At 49.7% G+C, this 20,279-nt stretch overlaps 1 protein-coding gene across 2 annotated transcripts; it reads left to right on the forward strand.

Moving 5' to 3' along the window:
* Positions 1-1,194: 1,194 nt before the first annotated feature.
* Positions 1,195-19,281, forward strand: LOC117673379 (cytosolic purine 5'-nucleotidase-like). Of its 2 annotated transcripts, none has more exons than XM_060683345.2 (18): positions 1,195-1,346; positions 6,552-6,625; positions 7,845-7,962; positions 8,081-8,176; positions 8,600-8,691; positions 10,074-10,131; positions 10,338-10,431; positions 11,084-11,137; positions 11,283-11,366; positions 11,599-11,640; positions 13,088-13,198; positions 14,421-14,487; positions 15,725-15,895; positions 16,148-16,199; positions 17,336-17,396; positions 18,056-18,232; positions 18,420-18,497; positions 19,043-19,281. In XM_060683345.2, the coding sequence occupies exons 1-18, from the start codon at positions 1,267-1,269 to the stop codon at positions 19,049-19,051; spliced, it is 1,518 nt and encodes a 505-aa protein (XP_060539328.2). In that variant the 5' UTR covers positions 1,195-1,266; the 3' UTR covers positions 19,052-19,281. The 2 variants fall into 2 exon arrangements, with proteins under 2 accessions (XP_060539328.2, XP_034286635.2); XM_034430744.3 differs by having other exon boundaries at positions 1,196-1,346; positions 13,091-13,198; positions 19,043-19,131.
* The last annotated feature ends 998 nt before the right edge of the window (positions 19,282-20,279 follow it).

Below are 20,279 nucleotides of genomic sequence, written 5' to 3' on the forward strand. Positions count from 1 at the left end.
ATACCGCCCTTCTCCTTTCGGACTCAGCCAAAATAAAAACATTTGTACACAAAAGTCAAAATAATTTTAAAAATAATTAAATGAAATTTGGCCCATAATTTAAAACATTTCAATTAAAAATCAGTATCAAACTTTAAAACCAACATGGAATCAGGCCAGCCCGGCTAACTGAAAAAAGTAAGTTTTTAGGGCCCGACAAAAAGTCCGGAGGTCTGGGATCACTCGTATCTCGGGGGGTAGATCTTTCCAGAGGGCAGGTGCCCCCACAGAGAAGGCTCTCCCCCTGGGGGTCGCTGGCTGACGGCACCCTGAGGAGGCCCTCTCTGTGCGAGCGAACCGACTTACCTGTAGTAATACTACAGACATACAACATGGATGAATTTACGTAGGCATAAAACAAGACTGTGAGGATTAGGTGCACAGCATAGAGATGGCATGGGGGGGGAAGGAAGCCCCTGCCTCTAATACTTTAATTAATGAATTAAAACTCTGGAAGTGTTGCCCTGTAGCAGCAAATGGGGGGAGGGGAGTTGAGGGGTTTGCAGAGGTTTTCTCAGCCCTCTTTCTGTGCAATTGGCAGGTCTTCCATGGAAGGCAGGCTGGCGGCAACTGCAGTCCTACCTACCTGTTGAAGGCCACACCTGTCCTGCTTTGGGTATGAATGAATCTGTACATTCATACCCAAAGTATGATACAAGGTACATGGTGGCCAGACTCAACCGGCCTTTCCTCTCCTCTCCTCTCCCTTCCTGCCATTCTTGGAGATGACCAGGAGGCCAGGCAGGGCTACCTGTGCAGGTGCAAAAGGCGAGGGAGAAACTGGACGGGAGGGAAATAAAGAGGGAAACTCCTGAGGGGAGGGAGGGGGCCCGTCCTTCTGTGGGATGAGGCGGCGGCTTCTTTGGGGCCGGGCTCGGCCTAGCGGAGCCCCTCGAGGCTCCAGACCCCCCTCCGTCCCCCCGTCTAGGCGCCTTGGGCGGACGGCTGAAGGAGGCTCTGCTTCTCCGCCCCCGCCTCTCCGGCCGCCTCCCTCGCCTTCGCCCCGCACTCCGGAGGAGCCGCCGTCCGTCGAGGAGCGGCTGGAGCGCCGCCCGGTCAGGGTGAGGCCGGGGCCGGAGCGTCGGGGCGGCGACTGGCGGGAAGCCTGTGCAGGCGGGCCGGGGAGGGGCCGGGCCGGGCGGAGAGCTTCTCCCCTCCCGGGGCCAGGGGACGCAGCGGGCAGCCGCAGCCCGGCTTCTCCTTCTCCTTCTCCTCCTGGCCGCCGAGATGGGCAGCGTCCTCCCCGAGCCACCCTGCCCGGCCGCCCCCGAGCCCGTCAAGCCCGTCAAGCGGGGCTTCCACCGCCGGTAAGGGCAGCCGAGGCGCCGTCGGGGCGGAGGAGGCGGAAACCTCGCGCCCGCCGCATCCCCCGAGCCCCGGCGTCCAGCGGAGCCGCCCAGCCGCCTTTCCCCCCGACCGGCTGGGGGAGCCGGGGGTTCCGCGGAAGAGGGAGGGAGGGAGGACGCGGCGTTAGGCGGGCCGTCGAAGCGGCCAAGGGCAGCCGGGCAGGGACGGAGGGAGCGAGGGAGGCTTCCCAGGCAGTCACTCTCGGCCGCATTGCTTTCCGAAGCCCCTGGACGGGCTGGGTGGCGAAGCCGCTTGTGGGCGCCAGCTGCCACCCCCGAGCCCGACGGGCATCCTGGCATTGGCCGCTTGGGCCCCGGGGGCGCCCCGGATCTGCCCGAGGAAAAAGGGCCTCGTGGAGAAGGCGCCCAAGAAGGAGACCCCCGCCCCCCCCTCCAGCAAAGGAGCCCGAAAGGGACGGAGGGGGGGTCTAGCAGTCGCCGCTGATTCCTTTGCCCCCCTGAATATGGGCAGCCTAGTCAGTTCTTGTGGATGCCACAAGAGGCCTTTCCTTATTCAGGTCGGGGCTCCATCCCTGGAGCTCTTTAAGAAGAGCCTGGACAGCCACTTGTCTGGAATGGGGGAGGGTCTCCTGCTTGAGCAGGGGGGTTAGACTAGAAGACCTCCAAGGTCCCTTCCAACCCTCTTTTTCTATGTTGTGGGAATAAGGTCCGTTTCTGTTACAGACAGGTAAACTCCATTCTTGCATCTTGGCTCTGGACATAACTCTGGATCTCATTTTTGTCTCCTGTGGTCGAATGATCCGGAGATGGAGGGGTGATTTCACGTAATCCATTCTGGTTGTTAGTTCATGTCCTGAACCAGCTGCAGTTCTAGCCTTGTGGAACTTTCTCAAGGGAGAGGAACCAATGGGAATGGCCTGCCTCGCCCCCCCCTCCCCATAGATCCTGTTGCTTGGGGATTTTCCTGGGTTTCCCATGGCTTAGGACCGGGGTATATACGGGACCGCCTTCTGCCACCGACAGCCTCCCACCGACTGATACGCTCCCACAGAGAGGGGCTCCTCAGGGTGCCGTCGGCCAAACAATGTCGACTGGTGATGCCCAGGGGGAGAGCCTTCTCTGTGGGGGCACCTGCCCTCTGGAATGAGCTGTCCCTAGAGGTTCGTATGATCCCCGACCTGCGCACCTTTCGCCGCGCCCTGAAGACCCTCTTGTTCCAACAAGCCGGGCTGGCCTAACATGAATATGAATTTTAATGGGTGTATGTCAGTTTTTAATTTGTGGGCCAAAGTTTTGTATATTTGATTTTAATGGTTTTTAAATTTTGTAAATTTTATGTGTTTTAATATGGCTGTACACCGCCCTGAGTCCTTCGGGAGAAGGGCGGTATAGAAGTCTAATAAAAGTAAAGTAAAGAAGCTTTGTCCAGGTAGCAAGCCAGGTGCTTCTGACTGGGGATGGCACCTTGGTTTACTGAGGGAAATGAACAACACCTGGAACAGCTTTGGAAGAAGTCTCAAAGTGAATGTGGTTGACCATGAATCCATGCCCACGTTTGGGTTTACACCATGTCCATGGGTGGGCAGGCGGGCGGGCGGGTGGTGAATTATGCCTACTTCTCCCTTATTGTGTTGGACGACTGCCATCTATACAGGATGGTAAACGCCTTCATGGGAATGAATGAGCTTTAGCATTTCCTACGGGGTTGCTGCAGGGACAGTTTGGGCAAAATTTCGCAAACCAAGTTGCTTAGAATCACTGTAGGGTGGACTCCAGGGGAACCATCTTCATTGGTGGCCGGGACGTTGCTTTGTCCTCCCTACAGGGAGATGCGCCCCCTGAGGGAGTGAATGGGACGATTGTTTCGGTTGTCTTCTGCCACCTGCTGGGTGGATCCCTGCACTTCCTTAGTTTATCCTGGAAGAGGGCCAGGATTTTGGGTCTGGGAAATTGGGACTGGCTCATTGTGGGAAGGGGAGCTTTCGGCAGCCTTAGCTTAAAGAATCATGGTGCAACCCCTCCCAAAGAGACCATCCGTGGATCCACTCATTTGTTTTCAAACTTCTCTTTTGAGAGCAGATGGTTGAGATGGTGGTGGACCAGTTTCATGGCAGCTTATCTGGACCTTTTTCAGATAGAACGCAGGATTCCTGTTTTGGAATGAAGATAGCATTGTTCCTTCTCCTGGAGGACCTACGTTGTGACATGGATGGGGAAGATAAGACCCCCTCCTGGTCTCCTTAGACCTCTTGACAACTTTTGGTATTATTGTCCCAAAGGTGCTTTTTCAGGAGGCAAATGAACTTTCTTGTTTTTCCTTTGGAAGACCTTTCGCTCATGTTTTTTTGGATGAGAAGTGAAACGTCTTCAAAGAAAAAACAAAAAAGTCCAGTTGCCTCCTGAAAAAGCACCTTTGGGACAACCAGGACCTGGAGGATGGAGAATCTCTACAGACATTTAGTATTATTGATCATTTTTGGACTGTCTGTGAGGATTGGAGTCGTAGGTGTTATTTTACAATGGAGGAATCAGTTTGAACTGCTCATTTCATACTTGGGCAAGTTCCACTGAGTGTTGGTGGGGGAAAAGACCTTTTCCTGGAGGTCCCTTGTGGGTTGCCACAGGAGTCAGTCCTATGTGTATATGGGAGAGGCTGTGCAATGGTTCTTGATATGTCATCATCAGTGTGCTGGCATTACTCAATCACATGCACATCATCAATGGGCTGTAAGGGAGATGCTATGGTCATCCTTTAGCAGTTCCTAGAGATTGTCAGGGTCTGGATGGAACTGGACTGCAGAGGATTCCTGGCACGTTGCCGTGGATATATCGGGCTCCTTGGCTGCTGTGCTACACATCAGGAAGTAGGTTCACAATTTGGGTGTTTCTCCGCAGGTGGGAAGTTACAGCCATCAATGCTTATGCCCATTTTGGCTGGTGTGCCAGTTGCAGCCTCACCTGGGGCAGGAGGACCCGAGTGCAGGAATGCATGTCCTTATAACCACCCAGTTCAACTGGTGACAGTTCTTGGGGGTTGTTCTTAAAGAGTATTTGAAAACCATGATTGATCCAAAATGCAGTAGCCCACATCTTTACGGAAGCAAGAGTACCCTGGGAGTGGGCTACTTAAGAAGTGGCTGTGATAAAACAAGGGCATACAACATCAAGAATGAACAGAAGATCCAAGACGTTTTCCATGACATATATGGCAGGAGGGCCTTACTCTCTCTGTCGTTGAACTCTTAACACATTTAGTAGCCATGTGGAAAAGAAAATGAGAACATGAAGATAATGGCGAGGAATGAGACAGTGGAATGTCCTACAACTGTGTCCGAACATACTTTTAGCTTGGAAATATTTCAGCGCAATTACAGGTTCCACTAGGAAATGTAAGAACAGTTGATTCTGGAAGCAGCACTGACAACGTGGATGTTAGTATCTAGCAACGGTTTGTTTGCTCATTCTGAAAGTCCACTCTGACTGTCCTCTCCTGCCGCTCCACACACACACACACCCTTGTGGCATTGTTTTCTTTGCAGACCAGGCCTTGACCCATGGAGGGAAGGCTACACTCCTATAGAGGAGGGGGCAGGGGCGGCAGTAGCAACCTGGGCGAGCAAAGGAAGGGCTGATGGGCAGCTTGCAACTATTGACACATTGCATGAAGCAACATCCTGTTCCAGAGGATTGCAGAGCATGATGAAATGCTCTGACGCACAGGCCGAAGTCAAGGACCTTCCCAGTTCTCTTCGGCAGGTGAATGGACTTGGCTGGGAGAGGTCAGGCAGCCCCCGGCAGAGGAAGCTGTTGCTGTCCCAATGGCAGCCGGTAACGGTCCTCCGAGCAGTTGGAACTTCTCAGTTAGGAAGTCTCTTCAGGGAGCCAGCCCCTGGCGGTTGAGCAGGCTCAGCGAGCAGATGGAATCCCAAGTGACCCTTGGCAGGCTGGAGAATGGCTCCAGGAAATGTTCTTACAGGGCGGTCCTGATGAATGATTGGCTGCACAGGAATATGGAGCAAGATTAGGGGTTGCTGAGGCCATGCCATGGCAAGCAGCCAATTCCTAATGGGTAGCTTGGGCAGAGAAGGTTCATTCAAGGCAGATTCTGTCTTCTGCCATGGTGGCGCAGTTGGCCAAGTTCTCTAGCTGGCAATCTGAAGCCTTAATGCAACCACACAGCGCAGGCCCTTGGAAGGAAGCCCCCAGACTTGAGAGAAAAGCAGCCGGTGGGTTGTGCAAAAAAAACCACAAACAAACCATGACACCCACTTCTGAAAGTTTCCACACAGGCCTCTGGTAGCCACCAAAGAACTTCCTACTAGTGGCTTGGGCAGTTGTGAGGCTCTCTTGGAAGTTGGTTTGGATTGTTTTCCAGGTTGCTTCTGCCTTTGGAGCGGCTGCTGGTGGTCAGAAGACATGAAGGTTAGGTCTGGTCAGTTGAGGGCTGCCTGGGTCAAGATGTGTTGCAAAATCCTGGTTATATCTCTCCTCTCCTCTCCTCTCCTCTCCTCTCCTCTCCTCTCCTCTCCTCTCCTCTCCTCTCCTCTCTCCAGGAGAATTAAATCGTTCCTCTTAAAAATAAAGAGGAGATTTAGAGTAACCATCCTGCTTACAATCTTTTTGGACTGTTGCCTTCTGGCAGAAGATACAGAACTATTAGAACTCAGACCACACGTTTTCTGAATAGTTTTTATCCCAGAGCTATAATTGCACTCAACCATGAACTAAAGGGCCACCATCAGTGAACTGTTGGACAGCATTACTTGGTCTGTTGTGTGGATGTTTGGGTGGTGTAGGGGTGGGGAATTGTGGTGGGTGGGTGGGGGTGTTTGGGGATTGTTATGTGTGTTGGACCTGGGCTTTGGGTGTTAAGTGAATTTCATTGTATGGGTATACTGTGTATACATGTACAATGACAATAAAATTATTATTATTGGAGGATGTTTAGGGGGTTTGGGCAAATATAAATGAAATCTCAATTTTGACAGGAGGAAGGTTGACGTTTCTGAATGTTTTGGGTGGAATATTTGTGTTGCCCATTTCAGTTGAAAGGGTCAGCTGGACTTACTTTCCAAGTTTGCTTGATTTTTCCAAGCCAATTCTCAGGCAAATATAGGTGCTGCTTTTGAAGAGTTATGAGACTCTGGCTAGAGCCAGACCAGTCCGTGGGCATCTCATCACCTTGCTATCCCGTCTCCTTCCCAGGATCTTCGTGAACCGGAGCTTGGCGCTGGAGAAGATCAAATGCTTTGGTTTTGATATGGACTACACCCTTGCAGGTAAGAGGCCCTGGATGCTGGACCTCTGGAGTGCCTGGGATTGCGGAGGGATGGGAGGATAATCAGCTGCAGCTTTTCATGTATTGGAGGCGCTTTTCTGCTGAGAAGTTGCCCGACAGATCCTTGTGGCCTATGTTTTAGTCCAGGGGTCTGCAACCTTAAACACTCATTAAAGAGCCATTTGGATCCGTTTCCCACAGAAAAAAAAAACACCAGGAGCCACAAAACCTGGGTGGGCGTGGCCAACTCCATGTCACTCACTCCCACCCAGTCACATGATTCCCCTAGCCACGCCTACCCAGGTAGTTATTAGGGCAGAGAACTGGTTGTTCTCTCTCTCCCCCTCTCCCCCCCAACTCTGTATCTCTCGGATTTCTAAGGCCAGGCAAGGAGTGACTGGGAGGGGAGGGCGAGCCAGTAATGGGACAAGGAGCCACAGCAGAGGGGCCAAAGAGCCGCATGCAGCTCTGGAACTGCAGGTTGCTGACACCCGTCTTAGTCTGTTATTAAATTACATGCCTGTCTCCTTCTAATTCAACCCATTGGGCGCCAATGTGTTTCCGGGATGAGGAGAGAAGGCCGAGACTGAAGCTAACACAGGGTACCCCTCCCCCCCAATCTTTGGGAACTAGCAGGCACATTTGGGACTTTGAGTGTGGGCTCAAACAAAATAAGTGACATGGAGGACATCTACAGACTGAAATATTGCCTGCCCCCCTCCAGCAAGTCGGTCTCTTCTGTCTTTTGCCTCCCCTTTGCTCCCCCCTCCAGAATCAACGGTCTCCTCTCTTTTGGTCAGTCATGGCTGCCTTAAACTCCAATTGATAAGAATGGCATTCCGTCCATTACTTTTAGTGAGAATAAAAATGTATTTGTGTGATGTGAAAACCCTTCCAGGAAACCCATAAGGATGGATACAGGATCCTAGCTACAAGAGAGAAAGTCAGGCTAAGAAAACAGCCCATCAGCCACGATGGCTAAACGGGAGTTTTTAATTCAGGAAATTGCTGGGACCTTTGGCATAAGCTATGTCCTTATTTCACAAAGAGACGGTGCCAATGTTTGTGCTCTTTTGAGCCCTACTTTTTAATTTTTGAGATGACCCATGCAAAGTGAGCTTTTTTGCTGGTCTTTTTACCTTGCCTACGTTTCCTTTGGCCTTTGTGACAAAAAAGATGAGCCAGGAACGGGAAGGGAACTCTGCCCTTTTCTGCTGCAGTGTACACATCTCCAGACTATGAAGAGCTGACTTTTGAGCTGCTGCTGGAGAGGCTGGTGTCCATCGGGTACCCGCCCGAAATTCTGGAATACAAGTACGACCCTGCCTTCCCCACCAGGTAACAAAATACCCAGTTATTTCATCCTCCCAAGTCCAGCTGCTCTTGGAGACTTTGATGCTGGATATGAATTGTGGGAGGGGGCCAACCCAGTTGACCTTGTCTTTCCATTCTTCAGGGGGCTGATCTTTGATGCCCGGTATGGGAACTTGCTGAAGGTGGACTCCCATGGCAATCTGTTGGCGTGTGCGCATGGCTTCCATTTCCTCAAGGGGTAGGGTCCTCATCTTCTTTGTAGGCCTGCAGACCAAGGGAAGCCGGGATTGGAGAGGAGCCATGTTCCCTTCTAGCTACTCCAAGGGTTAGACATTCTGCTGACATTCTTCCAGAAGATTTCGAATCTCTCCTTCCTGAAGCTTTGCCACGTTCCCCTTCCGACTGCCAGAGGCCCAGCCTGGAGCTCCAGAGCAAAGGCCCAGGGTCCCTGCTAATGAGCCAGGTCTACCAAAGCTGCAGCCTGGATTTGGGGCAGTCACCCCCCACAAGAGAGCTGGTCACAAGGGGGGCTGAGAAGAGTTTTTCTGGATCCTTTTGCACATTCAGCAGAACCGGCGGCTCGGGACAAAAGTCTTAGCAATGTACGCCTTCACTACAGCTTCGTTCCCATCTCACCGATGACTTTTTCTGTTTTTTTTAGGAGTGAAATCTGGAATTACTACCCAAACAAATTCATTCAGAGAGACGACACGAAACGTTTTCATATTCTGAACACTTTGTTTAATTTGACAGGTATTTGCAAAGGGAGGGTTGGGAAAGGGGAAGAAGGGTTAGCCTAGGCCAGGGCACTGCCTGTCCCGAAGGAAGGCTTAATCTGGCTCTTCCTTTGTTGAGAGGAATATCAGCCACAGATGCCTATTCGTGTCTGTGGAAAGTGCCAAGTTCCCACTGTTTCCTATAGCTGGTAAGCATAAAATGCAGCCTTTTCTCTCCGAATTCAGCTCTCCAAACATTCAGAGATTGCTTCAAGTTGGATGCTTCGTTCTAAACTTAAAGCAAAATTGCAAAATTCGACAAACTTTCCTCAGAGAGGCAGCTGCTTTGGACCTGTGTTTGGAGTGTTTGAAAGGGAGAATAAAGGGAAAGAACTTGGAAGCGAGTGGAGATGGTACTTCTTGCTCCAATACACCCCTTGAACTCTGAATTGCTGCTCTACCTTGGGGCTCCTTCTGACGGTGACAAGGTTTTTCTGCATAGGATTGACAAGGAAGAGAGGGATAACTGCAGAAAAAATTATTAGAGCAACAGTACTATTCTTTGTGTAGGTCCCCAATCTTTCTGGTTTTGCAAACTGGCAGGGAGGAGGAGGAGAGAAAATGATTCTCTGTGTGCACACGCAGCTCCATTTGTGCGAGCAGCTGTGCGTGTGCACTTGCCTGCCAGTTGCGTGCCCAGTTCCAAATGGGCTGCGGCCTGGAGGTTGGGGACTCCTGGTGTAGGGAGGGCCCACATTTTCTTTCTAAAGCATTTTGTGCTTACAGTAGTATCTAGGTACTCCTCCTTATTTGGTTCTGGGAGGCGCCCCGAGTATCAAAAACGATGAGCGCCAAACAAATTTTTCTCATAAGGAGTAGTATAGTGAGTCACAAGGCACTGGCAAATTCTAGCTTGTGGGTTGAGTACTAAACAAACAATGAGTATCGGGACAAAATTTCTGCATCAAAATGCGTTGGGTATCAAATTTGATGAGTTTCAAAGCAGTTGAGTACCAAGGTACCGCTATATTTTAAACCGTTTCCCCATGACTTATTTTGGCTAAGCTTATAATCACTTATTTAGCCGAGCTGGTTTAAGATCCAGCAGCTGCATTTGCACAACACGCGACACCTTGTGTTAACATTATTTAGAGTTCTTTGCGGTTTAGCCTGTGGCACCAATTCAGATGAGGCTTCCAAGAGGAAATGGATTCCTTTGAGGAGCAAGTGACGATGTTTGGCAAGTGCAATCTTTGATCTCATGGTGTGGCGCAAATGATTTCCCAAGCATGGCAACTTTGCAGGCCAAAGTTGACCACCTCTGGTTTAAGTTGAGCTGTCAGAGTCTCAGCCCTTAAAGTGGGGGCTCCCCCTTGGCCCAGAGGAGGCCTTCGCTCACCCTTTTCTCCTTCCACACAGAAACCTATCTCTTGGCCTGTCTCGTGGACTTCTTCACTGGTTTCTCTAGATACACGAAGTAAGTGGCTCAAGCCCTTGGGTGGTCCAGCCTGGCCTCATCTGGGTGGGAGGTTCTGCACGGGGCTTTAGAGGCTTCTGGGAACCTCCGTGTGCCAAGGGGCAGAGGCTGGGAACTCTGTGCCAGTTTGCCATTTTTCTTTTGCTTTTGGTCTCTCCTTGCTGTGAGGAATTGGGGCTGATCTCATCACCTTGTTCCTCTTTCAGCTGTGAGACCGGCTACAGGCAGGGCAACCTCTTCATGTCCTTCCGCAGCATGTACCAAGATGTCCGAGAAGCCATGGATTATGTTCACCTTTCAGTAAGCAGAAGAGGTGGTGGGGAGGAGGAGGAAGAGGAGGAAGAGGAGGCTAGACAAGGGTGTGGATGCGGAAATGAGCTTCGGATAGACTGAGATATTTCCTCGCATTATTTATTACAGTGAGTCACACTTAAGAGCCAGCTTGGTCTAGTGCAGTGTTTCTCAACCTTGGTAGCTTGAAGATGGGTGGACTTCAACTCCCAGAATCCCCCAGCCAGCAGCACTGGCTGGGGGTTTCTGGGAGTTGAAGTCCACCCATCTTCAAGCTTCCAAGATTGAGAAACACTGGTCTAACGGTTGAGGTATTGAATCAGGAGTGGGAAAAACCTGAATTCTAGTCCTGCCATGGGCATGATGCTCACTGGGTGATTTTGAGCCAGTCTTTCTCACTAGCAAGAAATAGGGGACAATGCAAACCCCTTTAAAAATGAGGCCGAAAAAAGGGCAGAGAGTTCCAGGAGTCCAGAGACACTCAAAGCCGCTCAAAACCAAACCAGAACTCACCACCTAGTCACACCTCGTATTTGCAATTCCCAGCCAGCTTAAAAATAACATCAAAATACGTTGATAAAATCACACTAACTACTGGTAACTTAACACGAATCTTGGTCGTGGTCCCGAACTCACGTGGCCTCCTCTGTTGCTCTCCTAGGGCTGCCTCAAGGAGAAGATGCTGAAGAACCTGGAGAAATATGTGGTGAAAGATGTGAGTGAAAGCTGTTGCAGAAAATGCCCATTTCCAGCGCCTGAAATCCCACCTTGATAGGCCGCCTCTTGTAGTCACTCAGGCCGCCGCTGCAGGGGGAAGCCGGGCTCTGATCTGCCGCTCGTTTCCGTCTCCTTTCCTACAGCCCCGTATTCCTCTTCTGCTGAGTCGCATGAAGGACGCAGGGAAAATGTTTCTTGCCACCAACAGTGATTACAACTACACGGACGTAAGTAATGCTCAAGATACGGTAGTAGTGCCAGACTGACCATTTGGCTGGCCGGCCTTGCAGCTGCTACGGACACAGATAGTGTGGTGGGAGGAGGTCAGCGGCAGGGAGATGCGTGGAAGAGACCCTGATGGATTTTTCCGTCCTTGTCTTCTGCGTAACGAGGCCGTTGAACCCCGGCGGGATTTTCACTGCAGAAGAGAGTAGCGCTGAGCTTATTATCTCTTTCCAGGCCATCATGACGTACTTACTTGACTTCAGTGAAGGAAACACGGTAAGTCAACCTGTGAGATGACGTTTCAGGCCCAGGTGGCCATTAGCAGCAGCATCTGGATGGGTCAATTCGTGTGGATTGCAACATGCAGCAAGGTAACTTGCTCTCCTGCGCGAGCTGCATTGGCTCCCGGTGGTCTTCCGGGTGTGCTTCAAGGTGTTGGTTCTCACCTTTAAAGCGCTCCATGGCTTAGGGCCAGGATATTTGCGAGACCACCTGCTGCTACCGATAACCTCCCACCGGCCAATACGCTCTCACAGAGAGGGCCTCCTCAGGGTGCTGTCGGTCAGGCAATGTCGGCTGGCCGCCCCCAGGGGGAGGGCCTTCTCTGTGGTGGCATCTACCCTCTGGAACAATCTACCCCCAGAGATACGAGTGATCCCGGACCTCCGGACCTTCCGTAAAGCCCTGAAGACGTTTTTATTCCATCAAGCCGGCCTAGCCTAAATGGTTCTTAATTGGGATTTTAAATTTTATGGATTTGGGGGTTTTAAATTGGGAAGCCAGTGATTTAATTCTTTTTAATTATCTTAACCTTTGTATTTGTATGTTTTTTAAATTTTGGCTGTTCACCACCCTGAGTCCCCTCTGGGAGAAGGGCGGTATACAAATTAAATTATTATTATTATTATTATTATTATTATTATTATTATTATTATTATTATTATTAATAATAATAATAATAATAACAATAACAACAACAACAACAACAACTGGGCTGGGGACAGGCCTTCCTGCCAAACCGTAGGGAACGTTGGGGCTGCCCTTCCTTTCGTGTCTTCCCTGGGAAACAGCTGCTATTAAGTCCCGCGTGCTTTAGTGATGTAATTGTCAGAGAGCTTCCAATGTAAGTCTGCAGCGGTTCTCGGTCATCCAGGTCCTGGTTGTCCCAAAGGTGCTTTTTCAGGAAGCAACTTTCTTGTTTTTTCTTTGAAGACATTTCGCTTCTCATCCAAGAAGCTTCTTCCGCTCTGACTGAATGGTGCGGAACGGAAGGATTTCTATTCTTTGCAGACAGCTGGTCATTTGCATCCCTTTAAAGGGTCGTTGAGGCCACTTGGAGGTTTACCTGTGTCCTCAGGGTCACCTGAGTGGTGCTCCTGGTTCCTGTAATCTGCAATTTTTCTGGAAATCTGTTCATGCCATCCAGTCAGAACTGAAGAAGCTCCTTGGATGAGAAGCGAAACATCTTCCAACAAAAAACAAGGAAGTCTAATTGCCTCCTGAAAAAAGCACCTTTGGGACTTCCAATGTAAAACCCATGCAACAGGTCTGTATCTGTAACAGGTCTGTATTTATTAAAATCCATGCAACAGGTCTGTATCTGAAGAGGGAGAGAGAGAGAGAGAGAACATGGATGCAGTCATTGTGAGCTTGTTGTGATGAGTACAAAACCTTCAGGACTTTCTAGCTTGCCGAGTAGCCTAACTGGTTCCTTTTCCAACAGCAGGACAAATCCCAGCATCGACCGTGGCGCTCTTACTTTGATCTGATTGTTGTGGACACTCGCAAGCCCCTCTTTTTTGCCGAGGGAACTGTGCTGCGGCAAGTCAACATAGTACGTGCCTCCCAGGGACAAAAGCAGAGAGGCTGGCAGGAGAAGAGCGGGGCAGGATCTAGGACAGGGGTGTCAAACTCGATTTCATTGAGGGCCGCATCAGAGTTGTGTTTGACCTCAGGGGTGGTGGGGGCATGGCCAGGGTGGACGTGGCCAGCTCGACGTCACTTGTGTCAGGGGCGCCAGTGGGGGCCCGAGTGCTCTGCCAGCAAAAACAGGGCCAAGAGCTCCGTTTTCGGCTGCGACAGCCTCCTGCAACTGTTTTCACTGCAGGAGGCTGTCACAGCTGAAAACGGAGCTTGGGAGTCATTTTCTGTCTGCTGGCAGAGCGCATGAGCCACCACAGGCGCCCATGACACGAGTGACGTCGATCTGGCCACGTTATTTGCTGTTTCCACGGCGGCCCCGCCGGCCAGATCTAAGTACCCCGTGCCTTGAGTTTGACACCTGATCTAGGATGAACTTCATGAAAACAGGGAAGGATTCATTGTCATCCTGGTCTTCTAAAGTCTGGGATGTAATATTTTATTGGTCTGGTGGATATATATATATAGACTCTATAGATATATAGACTCTCCCTCAGTCAGAACCCAACTTGGCTTTGCTTCTTCAAGGAGGCAGGACGTAGGTTATCTTGGAGTAAAGCGAATACTGAAGGGACAGTCGTTTTGCTCTTCTTTTGCTTGTTCCCCCACTGTGAGAATTACTTACTGGGGGGAAAAACCATATCAAGAAACAGACTCCAGATGTGGGGAAAATGGGAACTCTTCAAAAGGAAACAGATGGGCAAGGATGATAAGCTAGAAGACGCTGGAGGGAAGGAGTTCCCTGCTGGGGGTTGAGCTTCCCAGCCTGTCCATAGACCTGTGGGTTGGACGCAGGGTTGAAATTCAGCAGGTTCTGACAGGTTCTGGAGAACCGGTAGTGGAAATTTTGAGTAGTTCGGAGAACCGGCAAATACCACCTTTGGCTGGCCCCAGAGTGGGGAGGGAATGGGGATTTTGCAATATCCTTCTCCCAGGAGTGGGGAGGGAATGGGGATTTTGCAGTATCCTTCCCCTGCCCTGTCCACTGCCATGCCCACCAAGCCACACCACGCCCACCAAGCCACGCCCACAGAACTGGTAGTAAAAAAAATTGGAATTTCACCACTGGAAAGATGGAGAGATTGTCTGTGTGCTGAGCTGGGTTACTTGAAGTAAAGCCCTGTCTTTGTGTTCAGGACACGGGGAAGCTGCGAATTGGGACCTACACAGGACCACATCAGCACTGTGCTGTCTATTCTGGAGGTAAAGGGGCCTGGGCATCCCTCTGAGCCTGCTGTCTTTCCAGTAGCCGTTGCCCTTACAGACCTCGGGAAGAAGTACCTTGTGCTTCTCTTTGCAGGCGGATGGGAGAATAAATAGGGCCCCTCTTGCACAGCAGACTAAAATGCTGATATCTGATAACGAGGCTAGATTTTAAAGTGCATTTCCAACCCGTGTTCTGCCTTCGTAACAAAGCAGGGAAGTGAGCGGAAACAGGTGGGGATGGCAAAGCCAGTTTCTGGCCGCAGGAGACCCCGGAGCCTTCCGCTCTCAGATTCTGCAACTATTCTCTGGGATTGGACATTCCTCTTTTCTCCACCCCCATGGCAAGGTGGGGTAAAAAATTCTCACAATTCTCCAGTCTCCATGGCTCTGGAGGACTGGCAGCAACGTAGATATTCTACATCCCTTGGCTTTGATCCCCCACTGGCAAGCAGACCACCAGTTTGCTGTTGGGTGGGCAGACATGGGGCACACCCCTTGCCAATAGGAGAGGCCCCTTGGAATGAATGATTGCTCTAGACGGGTCTGTGCTGGCAGAAGTGGAAAATCCCCTCCTCTGAAGGGAAACGAGGGGCAAGGGCCAGAGGCGGCCTCCTGAAACTTGACCCTGTCCTTCCTGCTACTAAATACAGGCAGTCCTCGACTTATGACCACAATTGAGCCTGAACTTTCTGTTGTTAAGTGAGACATTTGTTAAAATGAATTTCGCCCCGTTTTTACGACCTTTCTTGCCACATTTGTTAAGTGAATCACTGCAGTTGATAAGTTGGTCACCCGGTTGTTAAGTGAATCTGGCTTCCGCATTGACTTTGTTCGTCAGAAGGTCGCAGAAAAGGTCGTAAGTATGAATCAGTAGCCAAGCCTCTGAATTTTGATCAGGTGCTCATGGGGATGCTACAAAGGTTGTTAAGTGTGCAAAACGGTCGTAAGCCACTTTTTTCAGTGCTGTTGCAACTTTGAATGGTCACTAAATGAACTGTTGTAAGTCGAGGACTCCCTGTATCTACCCGAAGACTGAAGGCAGTGGCAGATGCATCCCCAGTGGTGGAGTGAATTGCCCCCAATATGCCAATAGTAATGGCCCACATTAGTACATTGCTTGAAGGTGAAAATTGAAAATTAATCCACATAATACAGTATGGAATTATGGATAATAAGTTAAAAAAAACCCCATAGTTAACCTACGTGAGAATGAAAGACGTCCCTCTGATTTTAGGTTCCTCGGACATGATCTGTGACCTCCTGGGCGTGAAGGGCAAGGAGATCCTGTACATTGGGGATCATATCTTTGGGGATATTCTCAAATCTAAGAAGAGGCAAGGATGGCGTACATTCCTGGTAGTCCCGGAAATGGCGAAGGAGCTGACAGTGTGGACTGAGAAGAGTGGTGAGGTTCCATCCGCCTGTGGGGAGAGAGAGGGTCCCAGGTGTCTCCTACGACCTTGGGGAGGGCCTCTGGCTAGAACTTAAGCTCAGCCATCTTCCAATCTTCCAGCCGTGGTCTGATCTCTCCCTGGCTAGAATCTGCACCCGTTTCAGAGACCTCAAAGAGCCCCCGTGCCCTCCGTCCCTGGGAGCTGCTCTGGCTGAGTTTCCCTTCCGTTTGGGGCCATCCGCTAAAGCCGTCTTCTCTTTACAGAACTCTTCGACGAGTTGAGGCGTCTGGATGCTCTCCTGGCTGAACTGTACCAGTGAGTAAGATCCTTTCTGACCCATTCGCATTTTGCCTGGATCGTAAGCGGATGCTCTTCACAGCCACATCGATGTAACCAGACTTAAACTTGGCCTGAACCTCTTCAGGAGTGAGGCCAGCTGCTGGTGCTGCCCTTCACAGTTTTAATCAGGGTGGATAAAAATCAATGATTTTTTTAAAAAATCAAAAATATCAGATTTTTTTTTTATTTAAATCAGATTTTTTTGATTTAAATCGGATTTTTTTGATCATCAAATTTAAATTTTGATAAAATGCTTTTGAAGTAAAAATCTATCTAAAGATACTCTTCTATTTAAGATACATTAATAATTTAGTTTATTCAGCATGAAACGGAGCTTAGTTATGTAGCATGAGGCTGTATATTCTGTAATATTGGGACTGTTGGCGAATCAACAGCAGGTCAGAGGGGGAGCCGCTGCGGGACGGAGATGACAGTTGCTCTTTAAAAATTATGATTTAAATCGAGTTGATTTAAATCAAGCCTTTTTACTAGTGATTTAAATCGTGATTTAAATCGTGATTTAAATTGACTTGATTTAAATCAAATCCACCCTGGTTTTAATACAGAATCATTTAAGGGAGGGGATTGGTGGACTGCCCTGGCTGTGTTTTTTGCTCCACTCAAAATTGCCTGCTGCAGTTGGAAAAAACAGTCACTCTGCTTAAAAAGGTGGGTGGATTTAGAGAACAGAATAACAGAGTTGGAAGGGACTTCGGAGGTCTTCTAGTCCAACCCCCTGCATAAGCAGAAGACCTTATATCATTCTGCACAAATGGCTGTCCAGTCTCTTCTTAAAAAACCCTCCAGTGATGAAGCACCCACAACTTCTGGAAGGCAGCTGTTCCACTGGTTAATTGGAATTCGTATTGTTAGGAAGTTCCTCCTTAATCTGAGATTGCATCCAGCGTGGCTTTTCTACACGGAGGGATAGGGACATCTGCTGACTCTATGGGGAATGGAGAACTCGTCCTAGTGGTCAGGAGGCAACTTGGGAGAGTGTCTCAAGGCAGGGCTGAGGTGGCTTTTGCTTCCCCTTTGGGGTGGTTTGGCTGAGCATCAGTCTGAGCAAAGGAAGGCTTCTGGACTCAGGCCTCCTGCTTTGTCTTTTCCAGGCACTTGGACAGTGGAAGCAGTGAATGCCCAGACATCAGCTCCATCAAGAAGCAGATCCAGGTCTCATCCCTCTCCTTTGCTCTCCCCCCCCCACCCCCGTTCTTTGGGGTCTCAGTCCCGCATGGCAGGTCTTGGAGCCAGGCTCAGATCACCCCCCTCCTCCCTTCATGGAGCATTGGGGGGGCCCTGGCCTTCCAGAGAAAGAACTACAGAAAGTTCCCAAAGAAAAGTAGAACAAAATACTGAGCAGCCTCGAGGGGGAACTGGCTGCAGGGAGAGGAGCTGGTGGGGAATTGGGCATGAGGGGAGCAGCCTCTCCTCCCCACCCCTGCAGTTGCATCCCAGGAGAAAAGAGAGAGGCCTGGCAGCACCCTGCAGATGCCCCCACGTTGATGGCAGCTCCCCGTGGTATCTATTGTACAGAAGGGCTGGGAGTCTGGAGAGAATTTCCTCTCTGCTTTTGTGGCATGGAAATCTACAGTTAAAGGACGGGAAGGGTAGACCGACAGCTGGGGGCGTTGGCTGATGTTGTTCTGGTGATCCACCAAAGTTATAGAAGTCATAGAATAACAGAATTGGAAGAGAGCTCGGAGGTCTTCTAGTCCACCCCCCTGAACAAGCAGGGACTCTGTACTGTTCAGACAAACGGTTATCATTGTCTCCAGAAATCCAGCTCTGTAAAAATCAGGCTCCTAAGAGCGGCCACTTTCCTCTTGCAGAAAGTCACCCACGAGATGGACATGTGTTACGGGAAGATGGGAAGCCTCTTCCACTGCGGCTCCCGTCAGACACTCTTTGCCAATCAGCTGATGCGCTACGCAGACCTCTATGCTGCCTCCTTCGTGAACTTCCTCTATTATCCTTTCAGCTACGTTTTCCGGGCCCCAGCGGCTCTGGTATGTGGGCATAACCAAGAATTGGGGGGGGGGAGAGGAAATGGGGTGCAGGGGTCCTGTGAGCTGACCTAGGGGGCAGCCTTTTCCCCCAGCAGCTCCATGCTGCTCCTGGCTGCTCCCGTTGGGTGCCTGAAGGGGAATCCCTGAAGGTGGCTCTTCACTTTCATTTCGATCTCTTCCCTCTCAGATGCCGCATGAGTCAACTGTGGAGCATATAAAAATGGAGACCACCGAGATGGACTTTATGCACCAGCTCAGGCAGCAGGTGAGTAGACTTGAGGCCCGTGTCTCATTTGGCTTTTCTTCCCTGCTTCTTCAGGGGCTGAATTGGCAGCTCCTGTTTTTGCCTTTCCCTCATTTCTTGAAGATGACTTTACACCCATCCAGGCTGGCAAAGGCCCCCCATGGCTCTGTGCTTCTCCTGCCCTTGCCAGGAACAGGAGGTGAGAAGGAGCAGGTCCAATCTCTTTGCCACAGAGATGCCACTGGCCTACTCAGGGTTCCACATCAGGGCTCAGGGAGACCAAGCATCAGTTTGGCGTAAGAGACACCCCTTTGGGATAAAACACAAATGGCATCATGGACTGAGACCTGGTCCCAATGGCCATCATTAAAGGAGTCCGTGGGTTGTTGAGTGTTTGTTGCAATGGGGCTTTAATACCCAGGTCAGCCACAGGGAGCGCTGTGTCCCCTACCTGAAATGAAATTTCCTACCAACCACCAGAGGCACTCTCTAATTTGCTAGGAATTCTTAGAAATGTACAGAAAACTGTCGCTAACTACATTTCTTACTTTCACTTTCATTTCTAGATGGAATGAGTTGCACTTGGAGTCAAGATAAATTGCAGCCATACTTTGGCTTGTTTGTTTTGTTTTATCGTTTTAATTAATGGGGCCAAATCTATATATATATTTTAAATGTGTTTTAATATTTGTATTTGATGTTTTTATTTGGCTGTTCACCGCCCTGAGTCCTCAGGGAGAAGGGCGGTATACAAATTCAAAAATAAATAAATAAATAAATACAATTAAGATCATTTCACATGCAATACATTCTTAGCCTTTGAGTTCCCAGAAAATGATTGATGGATGCTTCCACAATTTAATTCTCTCTTCTTCCAAAGATGTATATTTTCTTCCAAAAAGCTTAGGAAAGATTAGAGACGCCCGATGGCAAAAATGCAAGAAAGTGTACGCCCCCACCCTTGCTTTCCCCAGGCAAAAGCAACCATTTTCTCCATCTCTCCGGTTGGAACTTTCCCTTAAATGGGGAGAAATTCTTGGTTGCATTTGGTTACCAGGGACACAGCTGGATTCTCTGGATGGGAAGGGAAAGGGCAGAATTCAGATCCCTAGAGGATTGCAGCACAGACCACTGGAGAAAGAACTGACCGTGTCTTCTGCTGTATTGGATCCATCAATCGGTTTGAACCCACAACTCTACACTTCCAGAAGGCTTGGTCTATAACCCACCACCCCTCCCAAAATAAATACATTTGTGTGAAGTCTTCCTTGAACAAAATGATTTCATTGGGGTTAGGGTGTGTAAAGAACTTTTCATATTTATATTTTATTCTATATCTCAGGGAAAAAAAACAACTTCAGAAATAGTTTTTTTAATTTAAGACAGCAACTGAGTGGTGTGGTGGCCTAGAGATGGAGCTCTTGCCTCACAATCAGGTGGTTGTGAGTTTGATCCTAGTTCAGGGGTCAGCAACTTGCGGCTCTGGAGCCGCATGTGGCTCTTTCACCCCTCTGCTGTGGCTCCCTGTCACTTAAAATATGCATCGCAACTGCCAATGTGCAATACCCACTGACACGCGATGTATTGAGCTTTTCAACCGCCAATAGACCAACCATGGATAAATCCAAGAAAAGAAAAGAAGAAAAGTTTCAGAAGAAAGCAGAACGTTTAATTCAACTGCATATGCTAGTTTTGTGGCCGCTCAAGAAATAGTCAGGCACGGGAAGGGTTTTGTGGCTCCCGGTGTTTTCTTTTCTGTGGGAAACGGGTCCAAATGGCTCTTTTGAGTGTTTAAGGTTGCAG

This window comes from Pantherophis guttatus, chromosome 9 (assembly GCF_059756535.1).
Source record: "Pantherophis guttatus breed Tessera chromosome 9, ASM5975653v1, whole genome shotgun sequence".
NCBI classification, from domain to species: Eukaryota; Metazoa; Chordata; class Lepidosauria; order Squamata; family Colubridae; genus Pantherophis; species Pantherophis guttatus.

Coding starts and splice junctions, on each gene's coding strand:
- LOC117673379 (XM_060683345.2), top strand. CDS start 1,267: ATGGGCAGCGTCCTCCCCGAGCCACCCTGCCCGGCCGCCCCCGAGCCC. Junction 10,132..10,337: donor GGTTTCTCTAGATACACGAA/GTAAGTGGCTCA, acceptor TTCCTCTTTCAG/CTGTGAGACCGGCTACAGGC. Junction 14,488..15,724: donor CTGTGCTGTCTATTCTGGAG/GTAAAGGGGCCT, acceptor CTCTGATTTTAG/GTTCCTCGGACATGATCTGT.